Genomic DNA, 13,562 nt, shown 5'->3' on the forward strand with positions numbered 1-13,562 from the left:
TGTGTGTGTGTGTGTGTGTGTGTGTGTGTGTGTGTGTGTGTGTGTGTGTCACATTAAACGTACAAGCGCTGTGGGGACCGTGAGCTGGTTTAAATATCAGAGTGATTAGTGATAGACAGGAGGAGTTCAGTTCATCAAGTTTATGGATGGCTCTCTGTAACACACACACACACACACACACGCGCATACACAGGATGTCAGATGGGCCGTTTGCCTGTGTCCAGACCTGCTCTCTGAATTCCCCTAGCTTAATTTATCTCACGCCCTCAGTTTCCTGTTTCATGAGACCCTCGATCAACAACAACCAGCCCTCACACACACTTATGCCGACGCGCGGGCGCACACACACACACACGCACGCACGTTTTATTGTGGTCCGTGTCTATCTTAAGTCTTAGGCTTTGTGTTTGGATGTGTGATATTTTCTATCTCAGGACTGATGAATCTCAGGGGATGATTCAGTTGGCTTTGAAGCCTTTAAATAACTTTTTATATTCATGTTTAGCATTGTGGCTATTTTTGGTGCTCGAAGTCTGCCAGTAAAAGATAATACGATGCATAAAAATACAACGTGCACTTGACTGTGGTTTTGGAAATTTATACGCAATAAATTCTGTCATTGTTGCTTTGCAGCAGTGGGGTTTAAATGATCGCATTTGTTGCGCTGGCATGAGTGGGCTGAAGCTCAGGACGAGAGGTGGCCGTGATGTCTGATCATCAGCATCTCAAAACTCACAGACTTTTCTTCTTCTTCTTCCTCTCTGTTTGTCTCCTCCTTTTTTAGGCACCATGGATCTCTCAGCACCTGCTTCGGTGGTAGCCTTCCTCCACTGACCTCCTCCTCCTCCTCCACCACTTCCTCTCCCATCCACCCCTCTACCTCCACGCCCCATCCCTTACTCCCCACCCCCACCCGTGTCTGTGACCGCTCGGCCCCTCCTACATCATGGCGGGCGAGAAAGGGCCGACTAAGCGAAGCGCTATGGACATCAAGCGCCTGGCGAGCCTCATCCAGAGAGGAACGGGCCGTTTGCTGGTGATCGACAGCAGAACCTTTTCCGAGTACAATGCGTCGCACGTGCAAGGCGCGGTCAACGTCTGCTGCTCCAAGCTGGTGAAAAGGCGACTGCAGCAGGACAAGGTGTCCGTCACTGAGCTGCTGCAACCCAATGGCAAGGTGAAGGTGAGCAGACCTGACAGTTGATGCTTTTTGCGTGTGTGGGGGGGGGGGGCTTTCCTTTAGGTGCTGGATTCAAAGCTTCCAGCTTGCTGATAAAGACAAGAAACTGGATTCCTACCATTTTAATAATCTGCCACATTATCCCGGCAAATTGTTGTGAGCTTCGGAGTTTCCCCATGTTCTCAGTCTTTCTGCAAAGCTAAGCTAACTGGCTGCTGGTTGTAGCCCTGTTATGAGAGTACTTGAGTGTTCGTATTCTCTTCAACTAACTCTTCTACCTTCAAACGCAAATATGTGCATTTCCCAAAATGCTGTACTGTTTTGTTTTTTTTTATTTGTTTTTTATGTTCAACAAGGATTTTATGCTTTTATGTCATTTTTCTAACGTAGTGTTTTCTTTGTATGTTTCCACATGTCCAGACCAAAAAGACCCAGTTAAAGATCTGATTATTCAACCTTTAAAAGGCATGGTTACTTGTAGACTTTTGGGATAACACATTTTTCCTGTGACATACAAAGAAACATAGAGTGACTCTTCTTGCAACTGCGGGTTGTTAGTTGAAATCGTGCATTTAAAGTACAGTGCGTTGGACACGTCCGCATAATCTCGCTTGTTTCGGCATCAGTAGCAGCATCAGCACGGGAATAAAACAGGAATACAGCAAAGAGACTTTTTTGTTTAAATGGACGTAGAGACACAGGCAATATGTTGGTCTACAGCTCTATGTTCAAGGGTTAAAGGTCAGGGTATACTCTTAAGTTGTACAGACATGTTGTGTGTGTCGTGCATATGATAGAAAGGAAGTCCAGTAGATGGAACAAGTTGGGCGTTGAGGAGGGACTTTGCCTCGCCAACATCTCCAAACATTTCCAACCTCCTCTGTGCTAGCTCAAGCCTGCTCCACATCAGTGGGGTTATATTTGGCGGGCAGGCGGGCGTACTGTAGGTTTGTTGCTTATCAGTGGCCCTGAAATCGGATCCTCCCGTTTTCCATGACTTCTCCTCTGAATACGACAGCCTTTTTTCCATGGCCTGTCCACCCCGTAGCACGCTAACTCCTGTATTTTTAGTCGCTGTGTGAAACTGAAGGAACTCTGAGAGGGGAAACCTAAGCGGGGGGGGGGTTTATGTGCGGGATGTATTTTGTGCCCTCGTAGGCGTGCATACTTCACCCAACAGTTTTTCACGATTGGACAAATTCATCAACAAAGCTGTGGAGGTGATAGATGGGATTCTTCTTCCTGGCTGCACTCACTCACCAAATCTTATTTTTAGGTATTTCATTTTTTTTAAGCACAGTACGCCCAAAGTTGTAAAACGCTGATTCACAGTGGCCGATGACACATAACAGGTGATTGAAATGTCTTTCTTGGGTGTGACACATTGGGTTTTAAATGGCAGTATTTATTGCTTTTGTTGTTTTACTTCCTGGTTACAACACCTCTCAGTCTGTCAAATCTACTTATGAATGTGATTTATGACCTGCTACCATTTCATGCTCTTTAGATACTGCACCAGTCCCCAGAGTTGTAGAGAACAAACTGACTCTGTATTTCCATTTGGTGCTCAGCAAGAGAACTTTAATCACCAAAAACACGCCCTGCTCACGAAACGGCAAATAATTATACATTATTGCTTCAGATTATTGCTTTGCACTCCTTGTTGGATGACAGTTCACACTTGACTGACACTTTCCTTATGGTCAGACGGTTAAATGGAGGAGAACTGTAGATTATTGTTACTTTCTCACGTCAAATGAAACTGCGGTTCAGCTAATAGCGTTTGCATAATTGGTACATTGGCTGAGAGTCCCCATGCGCCTGCTGTTTCTCACTGCCTCTCTGTTATACCAATTAGTTTTAATTCAGCTTTATTGCCCTGGCTTCTGGCAGTCAAACCCGCATGCCTTTCTTCTCACCAAAATGTACCACTATTAGCTGGACAACGATCTTGTGTAAGAACTCTTGTATTAGTGTGTTCTGCCAGCCTGAGTTACCAGGTACCAGGACACCAGAGATGCTGCGACGCCTGAAGGCCACATGGGAGATCCTGCATCTCAGAAATGTGTGATCATCCCGACCAACAGATTCAGTTTTTGCTTGAGATAATGCTTTTATTTCAGGTGGTGATGATGCATGACCCCGCTCTGGTAGTCTACGGATTTAGACCGAAACTGGAACAAAAGCTGGAGCTGGAGAGCTGTGAAGTGTGAGAGGTTTTGGTTGTTCTTGAGTGTGTTTCAATGCTGGGTCCATCTCGGTGTGGGTCCCTGTGGTTGGCAGGTCTCGCGCTGTGGCACCCCATGGAGCCGTGCTTCCTCCTGATTTCTCTCACTTTCGATCTCATGACTGTCCGTCCGTCTCCCACAACTACAGCCTGCAGCTTCCCCCCACCGCCGACATGCCGTCATCATTTATTCCTTCTTCCTCTCCCTATCTTGTGTTGCCCCATGGCTGGTTTGTTATTATCCATTCCCCACCCCCAGCAAAGAGGATAAGGCTTGCGATTAATGCCCGGCTGGATAAAGCTGGAACTATCCGTGTGAGAGAGGAGGGCCCGACGGACCCAGACTCTTTTGTTATTGGCTAAGCATGACATCATCCCTTTTGTGCGGCCACTGGCAGGCCGCGGGCTGGGCACGTGCAGACGGGCTGTGCGATGTTAAAGCCGGCTCCCAGCTAACCCCACACACACACTATCCTCTCTACCCCCCACATGGCTCTGAGCATCGCCAGGAGCCGCCTCAACCAGCCAAGACAGCAAAGGACACCATTGTGGCTCTTTGTTGGGGAAGTGAATGCAGGAAGCGGGAGAGCAGCACTGAGGGTATTCATGGTTGTGCTGCTGCCTCCGCCTCCTCCCTGGCTGCCTCCCGCCTCACATCCCATTGAGCACTAATAGCCTGCATCCCCCAAGGCGCTGCACTCACCCTCTTTCATAGAAGCTCCCAACGCTTCAGTTAACTGAGCTGAATGAACATCCATGACCAGCGCAGCGGCAATCAAAAACGGTGTCCTCTTTCTTCTCCCTTTCACAGCCCCATCCCTCCATAACCTCTTTATTAATGCTCTCTATTAATGTGGGTCAGGGAGAGCTGGATACAGCAGGGTAGGTGGTGGTGGACCTCTGCTGGGAGAGGGATGGCACAGGCTTAGTTGGGAATGGGGCTTCCTCGTGCCTTTCCTGACCAGGAGGGCAGGCCGGTTTCTTGGCTTAAGCCTGGCTAATCCCTGCTGCTGTGACAAGGACAGCCGGCCAGGCAGGCCCTGACAGATGGACCAGAGGTTTTCACTCCCGGCAGCCAGCCTTGGGGAAGCACGCTTCATCATGTATGCAGGCATGGAGGCCAGACCTTAATGGGACCCAGAGTAGTGGAGAGAATACAGCAGCCTCCTCACAGTGACAGAAGTTACTCGTGCAAGCTGTCACATGGCAGAATGTGGAGGAACTGACATATTTAAATTCACGAGCATGTTTCAAGTTTTGTAGTTTTTGTGTGAGAGGACACAAATGGAGCCGTGAAGGTTGCTGTGATTCAGCATTTTTGGACCGTGGTATTTTTGTGGTTCCGCTAATAAAATCGAATTATGACTTCCAGACAGTGTGCTTTACATATATTGTAATTTTGGAGTAAGAGAGTTTTGTACTGGCCGATACTAGAGTCAGCACTAGGGGGGGAAATTGGGTCGGTGCATCCTTATCAGCCAGTTAGAGACTGATCATTGATTTTAAAAAAATAACCAAGGGTGGTGAATCAATGACACTGATGTAGCTTTAAACCAATTAGTGGATGAATCAATAAGCAGATCGACAGCAAATTAATCAACAACAATTTGAAAAGCAAATGATCATTTTGAAAAATGAGGGAAGTTGTGATGTGCGGCACTTTATTAAGCAATAAACTGTTGTTTTACTGTATAAGCTTAAAGATAACAGTAAAGTCTCACACCTGTAATTCCACTCTAGTATATCTGCAACTGTTAACGAACAGTAGCCCAATTGTTGTTGTTCGGTATAATGACGTCGTAGCGATAGAGAGATCCAGCTGCTGGATCTGTGATCTTGTCTGTGCTCTTAATTGGGAGGATTGGCTGAGTCCCCTGCTGTCGAGCACAGGGGGAGACTGCACATGATCAACTAATGCGTTTATGCAACAAAGAAGATCCCCGTCCATTCCACTTATGACGCAGGCTGAGGCTGTAATGATCCGTGATTCGAGGATGAGTTTGAAGATTTAATGGCGAGTATTCCTGTGATTGTGTAAAAAAAAAAGAAAAGTAGTGGCAGACGTCGGGCAAAGACACTGGTAAGAACTTTGGGAAACCCCGTACAGTTTTCTTAATAGTATTGTTCTGGACACAGACATCTCCAGTTACCACAAAACAACATTTCAAAATAAAGGAAAGAACATGAAAGTTTCACGTGTATTCTGTCTCGACAGCCGCAGCAGAACCGAGAACTTAGTCGATGAGGGCAAACTCAGGGATTTTGTCTTTTTTTTTTTTGTACGTTTCATTCACATTTTTCCTTTTTGCCAAGTTCAAACAAAGAACCCGGCAGTGTTTTTTCTACAGAGCAGGATATGTCATGTGTTTACTTTGATGAGGTCATGGCATGAATCATTGTTTGCTTTAAAGATCCTACTGTTTGACATAGACACACACACTTACATACTGTATGTAGTTTCAGACACAACCCCACTGCACCACAAAGAAGGAGTGACATTTATGTTAAAATAGATCTGTTAGGTCATGAGTGTAAAGGGAAAATGGAGGAAATGATTCATTCATGATTTACAGATATGAAATGTGTCTTTCATTGTCTGCAAAGCCAGGAGGACGACGCCGGATCCACAGCATGCATGTGCTTCTTTAGTCTGAGTCCGACGGGGAAATTGTACACTTCTATGTAAATGTCTGCACGCACCAGTTGCATCTGAATGTGTAAGTCTGGTGTGCGTCTGTATGTTCATGTCTTAAAGGTCCTCTGACATTTAGCGGTGCGAGTGTGTGAACAGATCAGGTGACCACATCTCTGAAACGATCAGTGACGATGACCTCGCACTGCACATGGGCATCGGGGACTTTCAACACTGTGCCACACTTTCACATCCCTGTCTGAAACACACACACACACACACACACAGCTATCATTTTGAGATCTTAACACAAACTAAATTATATCCCTAACCTTTAAACTCGTCAACGATGATGCCAACTCTAAACACAAGCCTGTTACCTAAACCTGTGACTACTTTGTATTTGGTCTTCGCAAGGATAGAAGTAGAGGAACGCTGTGACACACACGTCACACCTATACAAGCATACATGTAAGTGGCAGCTGCCGGTGCCAGTCGGTGACATCATCTGCTCCCCGGCACACTGTGTGTGTGGAGGAGGCTTAAGCTGACACTGCCTGTGGCAGCAGCTCCTCTATCAGCATGTAATGAACTTTAGGGAGTGTCCAACCATTTAGCCGGTCTGTAGCCACATTGACATAATAACCCTGTTAAAAATATGCATACAAATACATTATTAATCAGCGAAAGGGTGATTTGTACCGTGTTTTTTCTGCATTTGATGAATCAACTTAAGGCCTGACTCTTGCACACAGTGCCATCTTGTGCCCTCAATTGGCTGAAATGAGTTCATACTGCAGTCGACTTGTTTTCTATGGGACATCCCAGAGAGGACGCATTGAGAGGACCCGGACTGCGCTTCAGGAATGTTGGGGCCATTTTTAGACTGTGCTGATGTTGTGTCACAGGCCAGTTCACACACAAACACACATACTGTCCCACTCAGCACTGACCTTGTCACTGGTCAGGAGCACTGCTGAGGTCGGGGGAAACCGTGTTTCACTTTCTTACACAAGCACTTATCGTACGCTGGGGCTGTGTTTCCGCAATTCCACTGATATCTGTTGTTGCCCCCCCCTGTCATCTTTGTTTCATGTTGTGTGTGTGTGCAGACTGTTTTTATAGAGGAGCATTGACGGTAAGGCCGAGCCTTGACTCGCAGCCTTCTGTCAGATCTTGTTTTTCTCCCACTCTTTTTATATTTTATAACACAGGGTCAGTAAGAAACATGCAGAGACTTCTCTCTTGCCCAACACCTTCATTCTTTTCTCTTTTACACCCACATTGTCTCTTTCTCCAACACATTAGTACACATTTCTTCAGCTCTGTCTCTTGCTTCCCCTGCAATCTCCTTCTTTATTTTTTGCTGTTTCCCTCTGCAAATGACGGGATAAAAAATATATCCTCTCCCCCCCCTATATGACCAATCTTTGTTTCTGCCCTCTTGTGACGCCAGCCTTCCGATCCTTAAGAGAAAGCTTGGGTGCTAAAGGACCATAGCAATTGTTCTGCCAGTGCCACCTTCTGATCCTCTATGCACCGTCCTCCCCTCTTTATTCCTCTCTTTATATTTGATCGTCCTCCTGCCTTAACTTTCGCTCTGATCACCTCCTTGGCCTTCCTTTCCCTCCACTCTGTTTCCATGGTCCCTCCTTTTTTTTTTTTTTTTCCTTCTCTCTGCCAGTGGCATTCCTTGTTTACCTGCAGTGTGCATGCGTCAGAGCAGCACAGTAGTAGTAGCGATGCCGTAGCACTGCAGAGGGATGAGAGTTCTGTGCTGCTGCTGCAGTCTGACAGCCGGCCCCGCGCTCCCTCGGGTCGTTGACCTCTAACACTGCAGCAAACTCCATCATCATAAGCACAATCTACAGAGCAGCTGATACCGCACTATTATTTACTATCATTCACACACTTCTATTAAATATTGAGGCAGCTGTTGTTTCCTAACTCACAGGGTTCAGATGGGATGAGTGGAGGTGTAATTGTATCCTCTTAGCTGAAGCAGTGAATGAATAGTGTGGATATTTTTAATACAGATAAAATCTGTCTGTTAACTCCGTCCTGTCCAGTTGAATTTGTTCCTCCTTTAGTTTCTGGTAATATAACCCAACACATCATTATTAACCCCAACAACCTAATAGAATGTTTTAACTGACATACATGTGAAATCGTCAAGCGCTCACGGTTTGTTTTTGCCCGAGAGGTGACACTTTTAGCTTTGTGTCTGCTGAGTGTATTTGTGCTGTGCATGTATGTATAGTAAAAGGCCTGTAATCCCCAGGCGTCGAGATCAGGCTCCCAAATTAGATGGGATCCCATTAGGATCATTAGCCAAGGTTACGCAGGGTTAGTAAAGATGGAGGGTGTAGGGGATTTTAAACAAAGAAAGAGAGGCATGGAGATGAACATGTAAGAAGGAAAAATAACAAAGAAATGAGTGCTATGAGCACGTAAAGACTAAAAATAGGGTGAACACTGTATTTTTAATGTGTAGCACTGCATTGATGTCTTTCACTGACAAATGAAAGGCTGTACAGTTTTCTATGAGCGCCTGTAAAGGGCTCGATGCTATCACATGTCATCTGTGTTAAGTGTTTGAGGGGCTATTATAGAACTTTATTGTACAGTCGACGGTAGAGAAATGACAGGAAGTGAGGGGATCGACGTGCGACATGTGACGTGTAATGAAGTCTTTTAACCAGACTCAAACCAGGAACGTTGCATTTAAAGGTCTGTGCCTTAAACCCCTCGGCCATCAGGGCGCCTCGACAAGCAGCGGAGAACAGATACAACTCTGAAGTCATCCGTGGTAACCTCTTTATGCATCGTAGAGGTGTCATCGAGTTGTTTGAAGTCCCTCACGATCGATGCTACGGATCAGGCTTTGTGCCTCAGCTTTTCATGCCTTTGTGTCTGGATGCAGGCAGGCAGAGCTAAGCCGCTCTTTTACTTGTAGCCAGACTTCAGAGGCTGACCTTGTCCTGTCTAACTCACCTGCATGGCTGTCTGCCCAGGCGCTTGGGCCACAGCTGCTCTGTAAGCAGAAACATAATCAGTCACTCTATGCACACTGTATAGCTGTGTGTACATGAGCTCTCATCACCAGCGGGCCTTTCAGCATACACACAGAGCGATGAAGGGATGGTGGCCACGCTGAGAGAAAGTGCGGTTTTGTCTTGGAGCTAGAGCGGCTGTTCAACGTTCACGTTTTTTTAGATGAGGGTGGTGCACTCTGCGTTACGTTTTTGAGTTTCCTCTTCTTCCCTCTCTTGCTCTTCCTTTTCCTCTAGCATCTTTCTCTATCTCATCTCCATCTCCCCCTGCCCCACTACTCCACTAACCCCACCCTCTTTATCCCTCTCTTCAGCTCGCTCGCCCTCCTCCCTCTCTCCTCTCCTGTCCAGTGGCGGCTCAATGATGCAGTGATTCATAGCTGCAGTAGGCGCTGCCTGGTGGTCATGTGACCAAAGCCTGCCTGACAACATGGGGAACAACACAGCCTGGCTGGTGTGTGTGCGCAGGCACACGCTCACACTATCACACACACACACACAGAGGCATACTCTATCACACTGGCGCATGCTCATACTTTCTCATCTTGCTCACTATCTGATACACTGATGGATCCAAACCCTTCACAACGTAGTCAGCTTTTTGGATTTTATCAGTTTTACCTCAGATTATGAGAGAAAACCCTCTGAGCAGTATCTGCTCAGTAAATATTACCGCCGCAGTTGCACAGTGCAAACTCAACCTAATGCATTTTTCATAAACCTGTGCTTTCTCTTCATAACTTACTCCAGCGTCACCTGTAGTTCATCCTGCTTACTGGTGCAGTCACTGGCATCCATAAAGCCAGTGTTTAGTGTTTAGAGTTCCTTTTGTTTGCCTTGTTGCTGCTTCCTGGTGGGTATCAGGGAAGCAGAGTTGTCAAGTTTTTGGGGAAACTACCTCAGGGTCAGACAGCCGGAGATGTCAACCCTGCTGCAGCTCATTTGCATTTCTTTTGTCACAAAGTTTGAAAGAAAAGACTTTGCTCAGCTGAGAGGGAATACGCTTCATTTTCCTTTTAATGATCAGCTGGTCTGATAAAATGTATTGGTTTTATCTAGAGGTGTGTGTGTGTGTGTGTGTGTGTGTGTGTGTGTGTGTGTGTGTGTGTGTGTCCCAAATGCAATGCATTCCCAGTTACACTGTCCAGTATTAGATTATTCTAATTCTGGTCATATTAACCAACTCTTTCTTCCTTGTTGGCAATGGATGCTTGTTGTACGTTTCACAGTGGCACTAGAAAATAACTCTCCTCTCTTCCTTGTTGTTTATCTGTTGTGCAGGTGGAGCTGGGCAGGAAGCAGGAAGTGGTGGTTTATGACCAGAGTTCCAAAGAGGCGGGGCATCTGTCCAAAGACGGCTTTGTGCACATTCTCATGGGGAAGTTGGAGGGCACCTTCCACAAAGTCTTCCTGCTCACTGGTACGTGACAGTGTGACGAGCATGAGTGCGATGAAGGCAGTGTTTGTTTTTCTTCATTTTTCCCTATGTAAACAAAAGATGAGTCCCTTCATCCAGAATGGTCTCTTTTAATTACCCACTTGTTATTGCAAAGCGGGGAAGTGTGCCTCACCTCACCCCGCTTGACTGATTTGAGTGTAGTTCCACAGTTTGGTCAGCAGATGTCACCGATGAGCCCGACAAGCGTTCGTCTCCTCACATTATTCGAGTTGTTCCTCATTTGTTAACCGGCAGTAATCACGGGTTCAGAGGTTCACAGGTATGTGTGAAGACAGGAACGAGAGGAGGAAGTATAAAAGCCCGGCTACAAAGCCTCTCTGATGACTCTTTGATGTTTAAGCTTCCCCCGGAGTCGTTCTCTTCCCCAGCACCACTGAAATAAAGCTGCAGCTTAATTTCAATCCTCTGGTCTTATTTACCACATATATATCCTGACATAGTGTCCACTAAGCACACTAAGACTTATAATTGAGCCCCAGCATGACTGTTAATAGCCTAGTTGAGTTAATAACATCTCCATTGTGGTGGCTGCAGCATTTTAAGGGACAGTAAACACACACCGACCAGCGGAGGCTTCTGAGTCCGTCTCCAATGTGTCAGAATGGGGAGCGTAATCTGCCTCAGTCAGGATTGGAAATGAGACGGCAGAAGCACGCTGCTTGGGCAAATTTCTGCTCACTTCTCGGCATTCCCACATCCCCATTCTTCTCCTCTTCTCAGTTCCCTCCCCTCCGCTGGGAGATTAGCGCTTCTTCATGAGTCATTCATATATTTTGAGGATTGCCTCAAAGCACCCGGGCTCCACAATTAGTCACAGAGATGTACTGAGCACATGCTTAGGCTGGGCACACCCACAATGCATGCTCAATATCACACATACTCTCCCGAAAGCCAGGACTTTCCTCCTCAGCTTTTCTGATTAGACCGTCATACCCGTCTTAATGAAAGACCCCTTGTCAGCGATTCCCTCCTCTTCCTCTTTATCAGTCTCCTCGGCTTACTGTCGCTGCGTTTCATCAGGAAAAAGAAGGAATCGCACTTCTTCCGTTTCTGTCCCCGCTTTTCTGCTGTTTCCACGACAACAGTGGCAGAGAATATTCCCCAGAAGGACTCAGCCAATGGCGTCGGCTGTTGTTCGGGTGGTTGTATTATTGGGGTCAGTGGAGCTATGCAGCCTGCGTCCGTGCATACTTGATGTTTGTGTGTTTATGCGTGTAGGTGGGTGGGCAGAAGGGGGGGGGGGGGGGGGGGGGGGGGGGGGGGGGGGGGCGTTGCGTGTACACGTATGCACGCTTGCATGTTGTGCATGATAACATGCGGATGAGTGCTGCAGGATGTGTTTGTGTGTCAAAGGAAGCTGCAGAGTTATCATGAGAGAGATGTCGTGAGAGACAAGAAGGGGACATGGTGGCCAGGGAATAAGGCTTTTGAACAATGCTTATTAAATCATTTTAATGAACGAGACATGATGCTTATTCGAAAATATATGGGGGAACAATTTAAACCATCAGTTCTTTGTTCAACAATCAACAAAAGATAAGAGCCTGTGGTCTAAAAGGGTGTCAGTTTTTCTTTCTACTTTCTACTCTATTTTTAGCAATTAACTGCTGAAGCAATCGATCATAAGTGTGTTTGCTGCAATTAAATTAATGACTCGTCATTTATCAAGCATAAATATCAAACAATCCCCGGTTGCAGCGGCTCAAATCTGAGAACGTGCTACTGCTCAGACAAAACAAGTAATTTGAGGACGTCCCCACGGGCTCCAGAACATTTTTACAGGCTTGTTTCACTATTTTTACAGCTTAAAACCTGATGGCTACACAATAAATGTTATTATTAGCTGAGGCCCTTCTTTTTTTCCCTCCTTCCCTTTTTCTCTTTCCCCTCATTCTTGGCTTTGATTGTCTTTACTCCCCCTCTCACTCTCTTAGAGATTCAAGGTAAAAACAGTAATCATCCTCTCTTTCTCTCTCTCTCTCTCTCTCTCTTCCCTTCATTCCCCGCTCTCCCTCTCCCCCACCTCTCCCCCTGCCCCTCTACTGAACCTCAGATTTACGATGCTGATAATTCCTGCGATGACTTCATATCTGACGGACTTATTTTCAGCCTCACGTACGCAGACCACACAGGCACATGTACAGAGCACACCATACATACGCATTCGCTGCAAATCAAGTGAGGGGTACTGCGAGTGGGAAGCGATAGGAATGAGGGTCAGATCGAGAGATGAAAAGAAAATAATCCATAAATGGGATGGACAGGGTGAACATAAGATGAATCACTGAGCTCCCTACCAGAGGCCTTAACTGTTACTTATGCAGAAGCTTGCCAAAAGGAGATTAGGGCACAGTCTTGCAGAAACACACATCTCTCAGTAGATTGATGTTTTTTCACATTTTGAAGCTAAATGTGAATGACTTGAACTGTCCATAAACAAGGGGAAGTCATTGCAGGAAAGATGGGCGATTGGCAGATAGTGTGTGTGTGTGTGTGTGTGTGTGTGTGTGTGTGTGTGTGTGTGTGTGTGTGTGTGTACTGGGAACACATTGATCTGAAAACAATCGGTGACTCCTCTTCGGTTTCTCTCCATTCACTATCTAATCAATAGCTCCGGCTCAGAAAGCACACCACTTCCTACATGTGGATGATGTCATGGAGCTAGCCATGTCCCAACAGGAGTATATCTGGGCAGCCAATGACTCTCACCCTGTGTTTTGTTTGAAATATATATATTCAGGCAGGATGTTGTGGTGGCAGTTGGAAGATGATTATGATGTATGCGCATGCATCTGAATACGTGCACGTGTGTACGCGTGTAGTTGTGCGTTATTACTTCCTTGACTGTGTGAAAGTGTTTGTGAGAAACATGTTTCTCTGAGGACAGCAGTATTTTTACCACAGTAATGATCTCACCCAGTTGGAGCTCAGGCTGATGTGTCTTGCCTTTTTCAGAGTTCTGACTGTGTGTGTGTGTGTGTGTGTGTGTGTGTGTGTGTGTGTGTGTGTGT

The 13,562-nt window shown here is 46.2% G+C and overlaps 1 protein-coding gene across 4 annotated transcripts in view; it reads left to right on the plus strand.

Annotated features, from left to right (window-relative positions):
* Positions 1 to 13,562, plus strand: part of dusp8a (dual specificity phosphatase 8a) — a 42,084-nt gene that overhangs the window by 5,523 nt on the left and 22,999 nt on the right. For 3 of the 4 annotated variants that reach the window (XM_031861817.1, XM_031861808.1, XM_031861797.1), the window contains exons 2-3: positions 785 to 1,183; positions 10,374 to 10,512. In XM_031861817.1, the coding sequence (XP_031717677.1) occupies positions 947 to 1,183; positions 10,374 to 10,512 (376 nt within the window). In that variant the 5' untranslated portion in view covers positions 785 to 946. The remainder of the gene's footprint in view (positions 1 to 784; positions 1,184 to 10,373; positions 10,513 to 13,562) is intronic. The other variant, XM_031861824.1, reaches the window with a different exon arrangement.

The sequence above is a fragment of the Anarrhichthys ocellatus genome, unplaced genomic scaffold (assembly GCF_004355925.1).
Source record: "Anarrhichthys ocellatus isolate YVR2014 unplaced genomic scaffold, GSC_Weel_1.0 scaffold2, whole genome shotgun sequence".
Lineage (NCBI taxonomy): Eukaryota > Metazoa > Chordata > Actinopteri > Perciformes > Anarhichadidae > Anarrhichthys > Anarrhichthys ocellatus.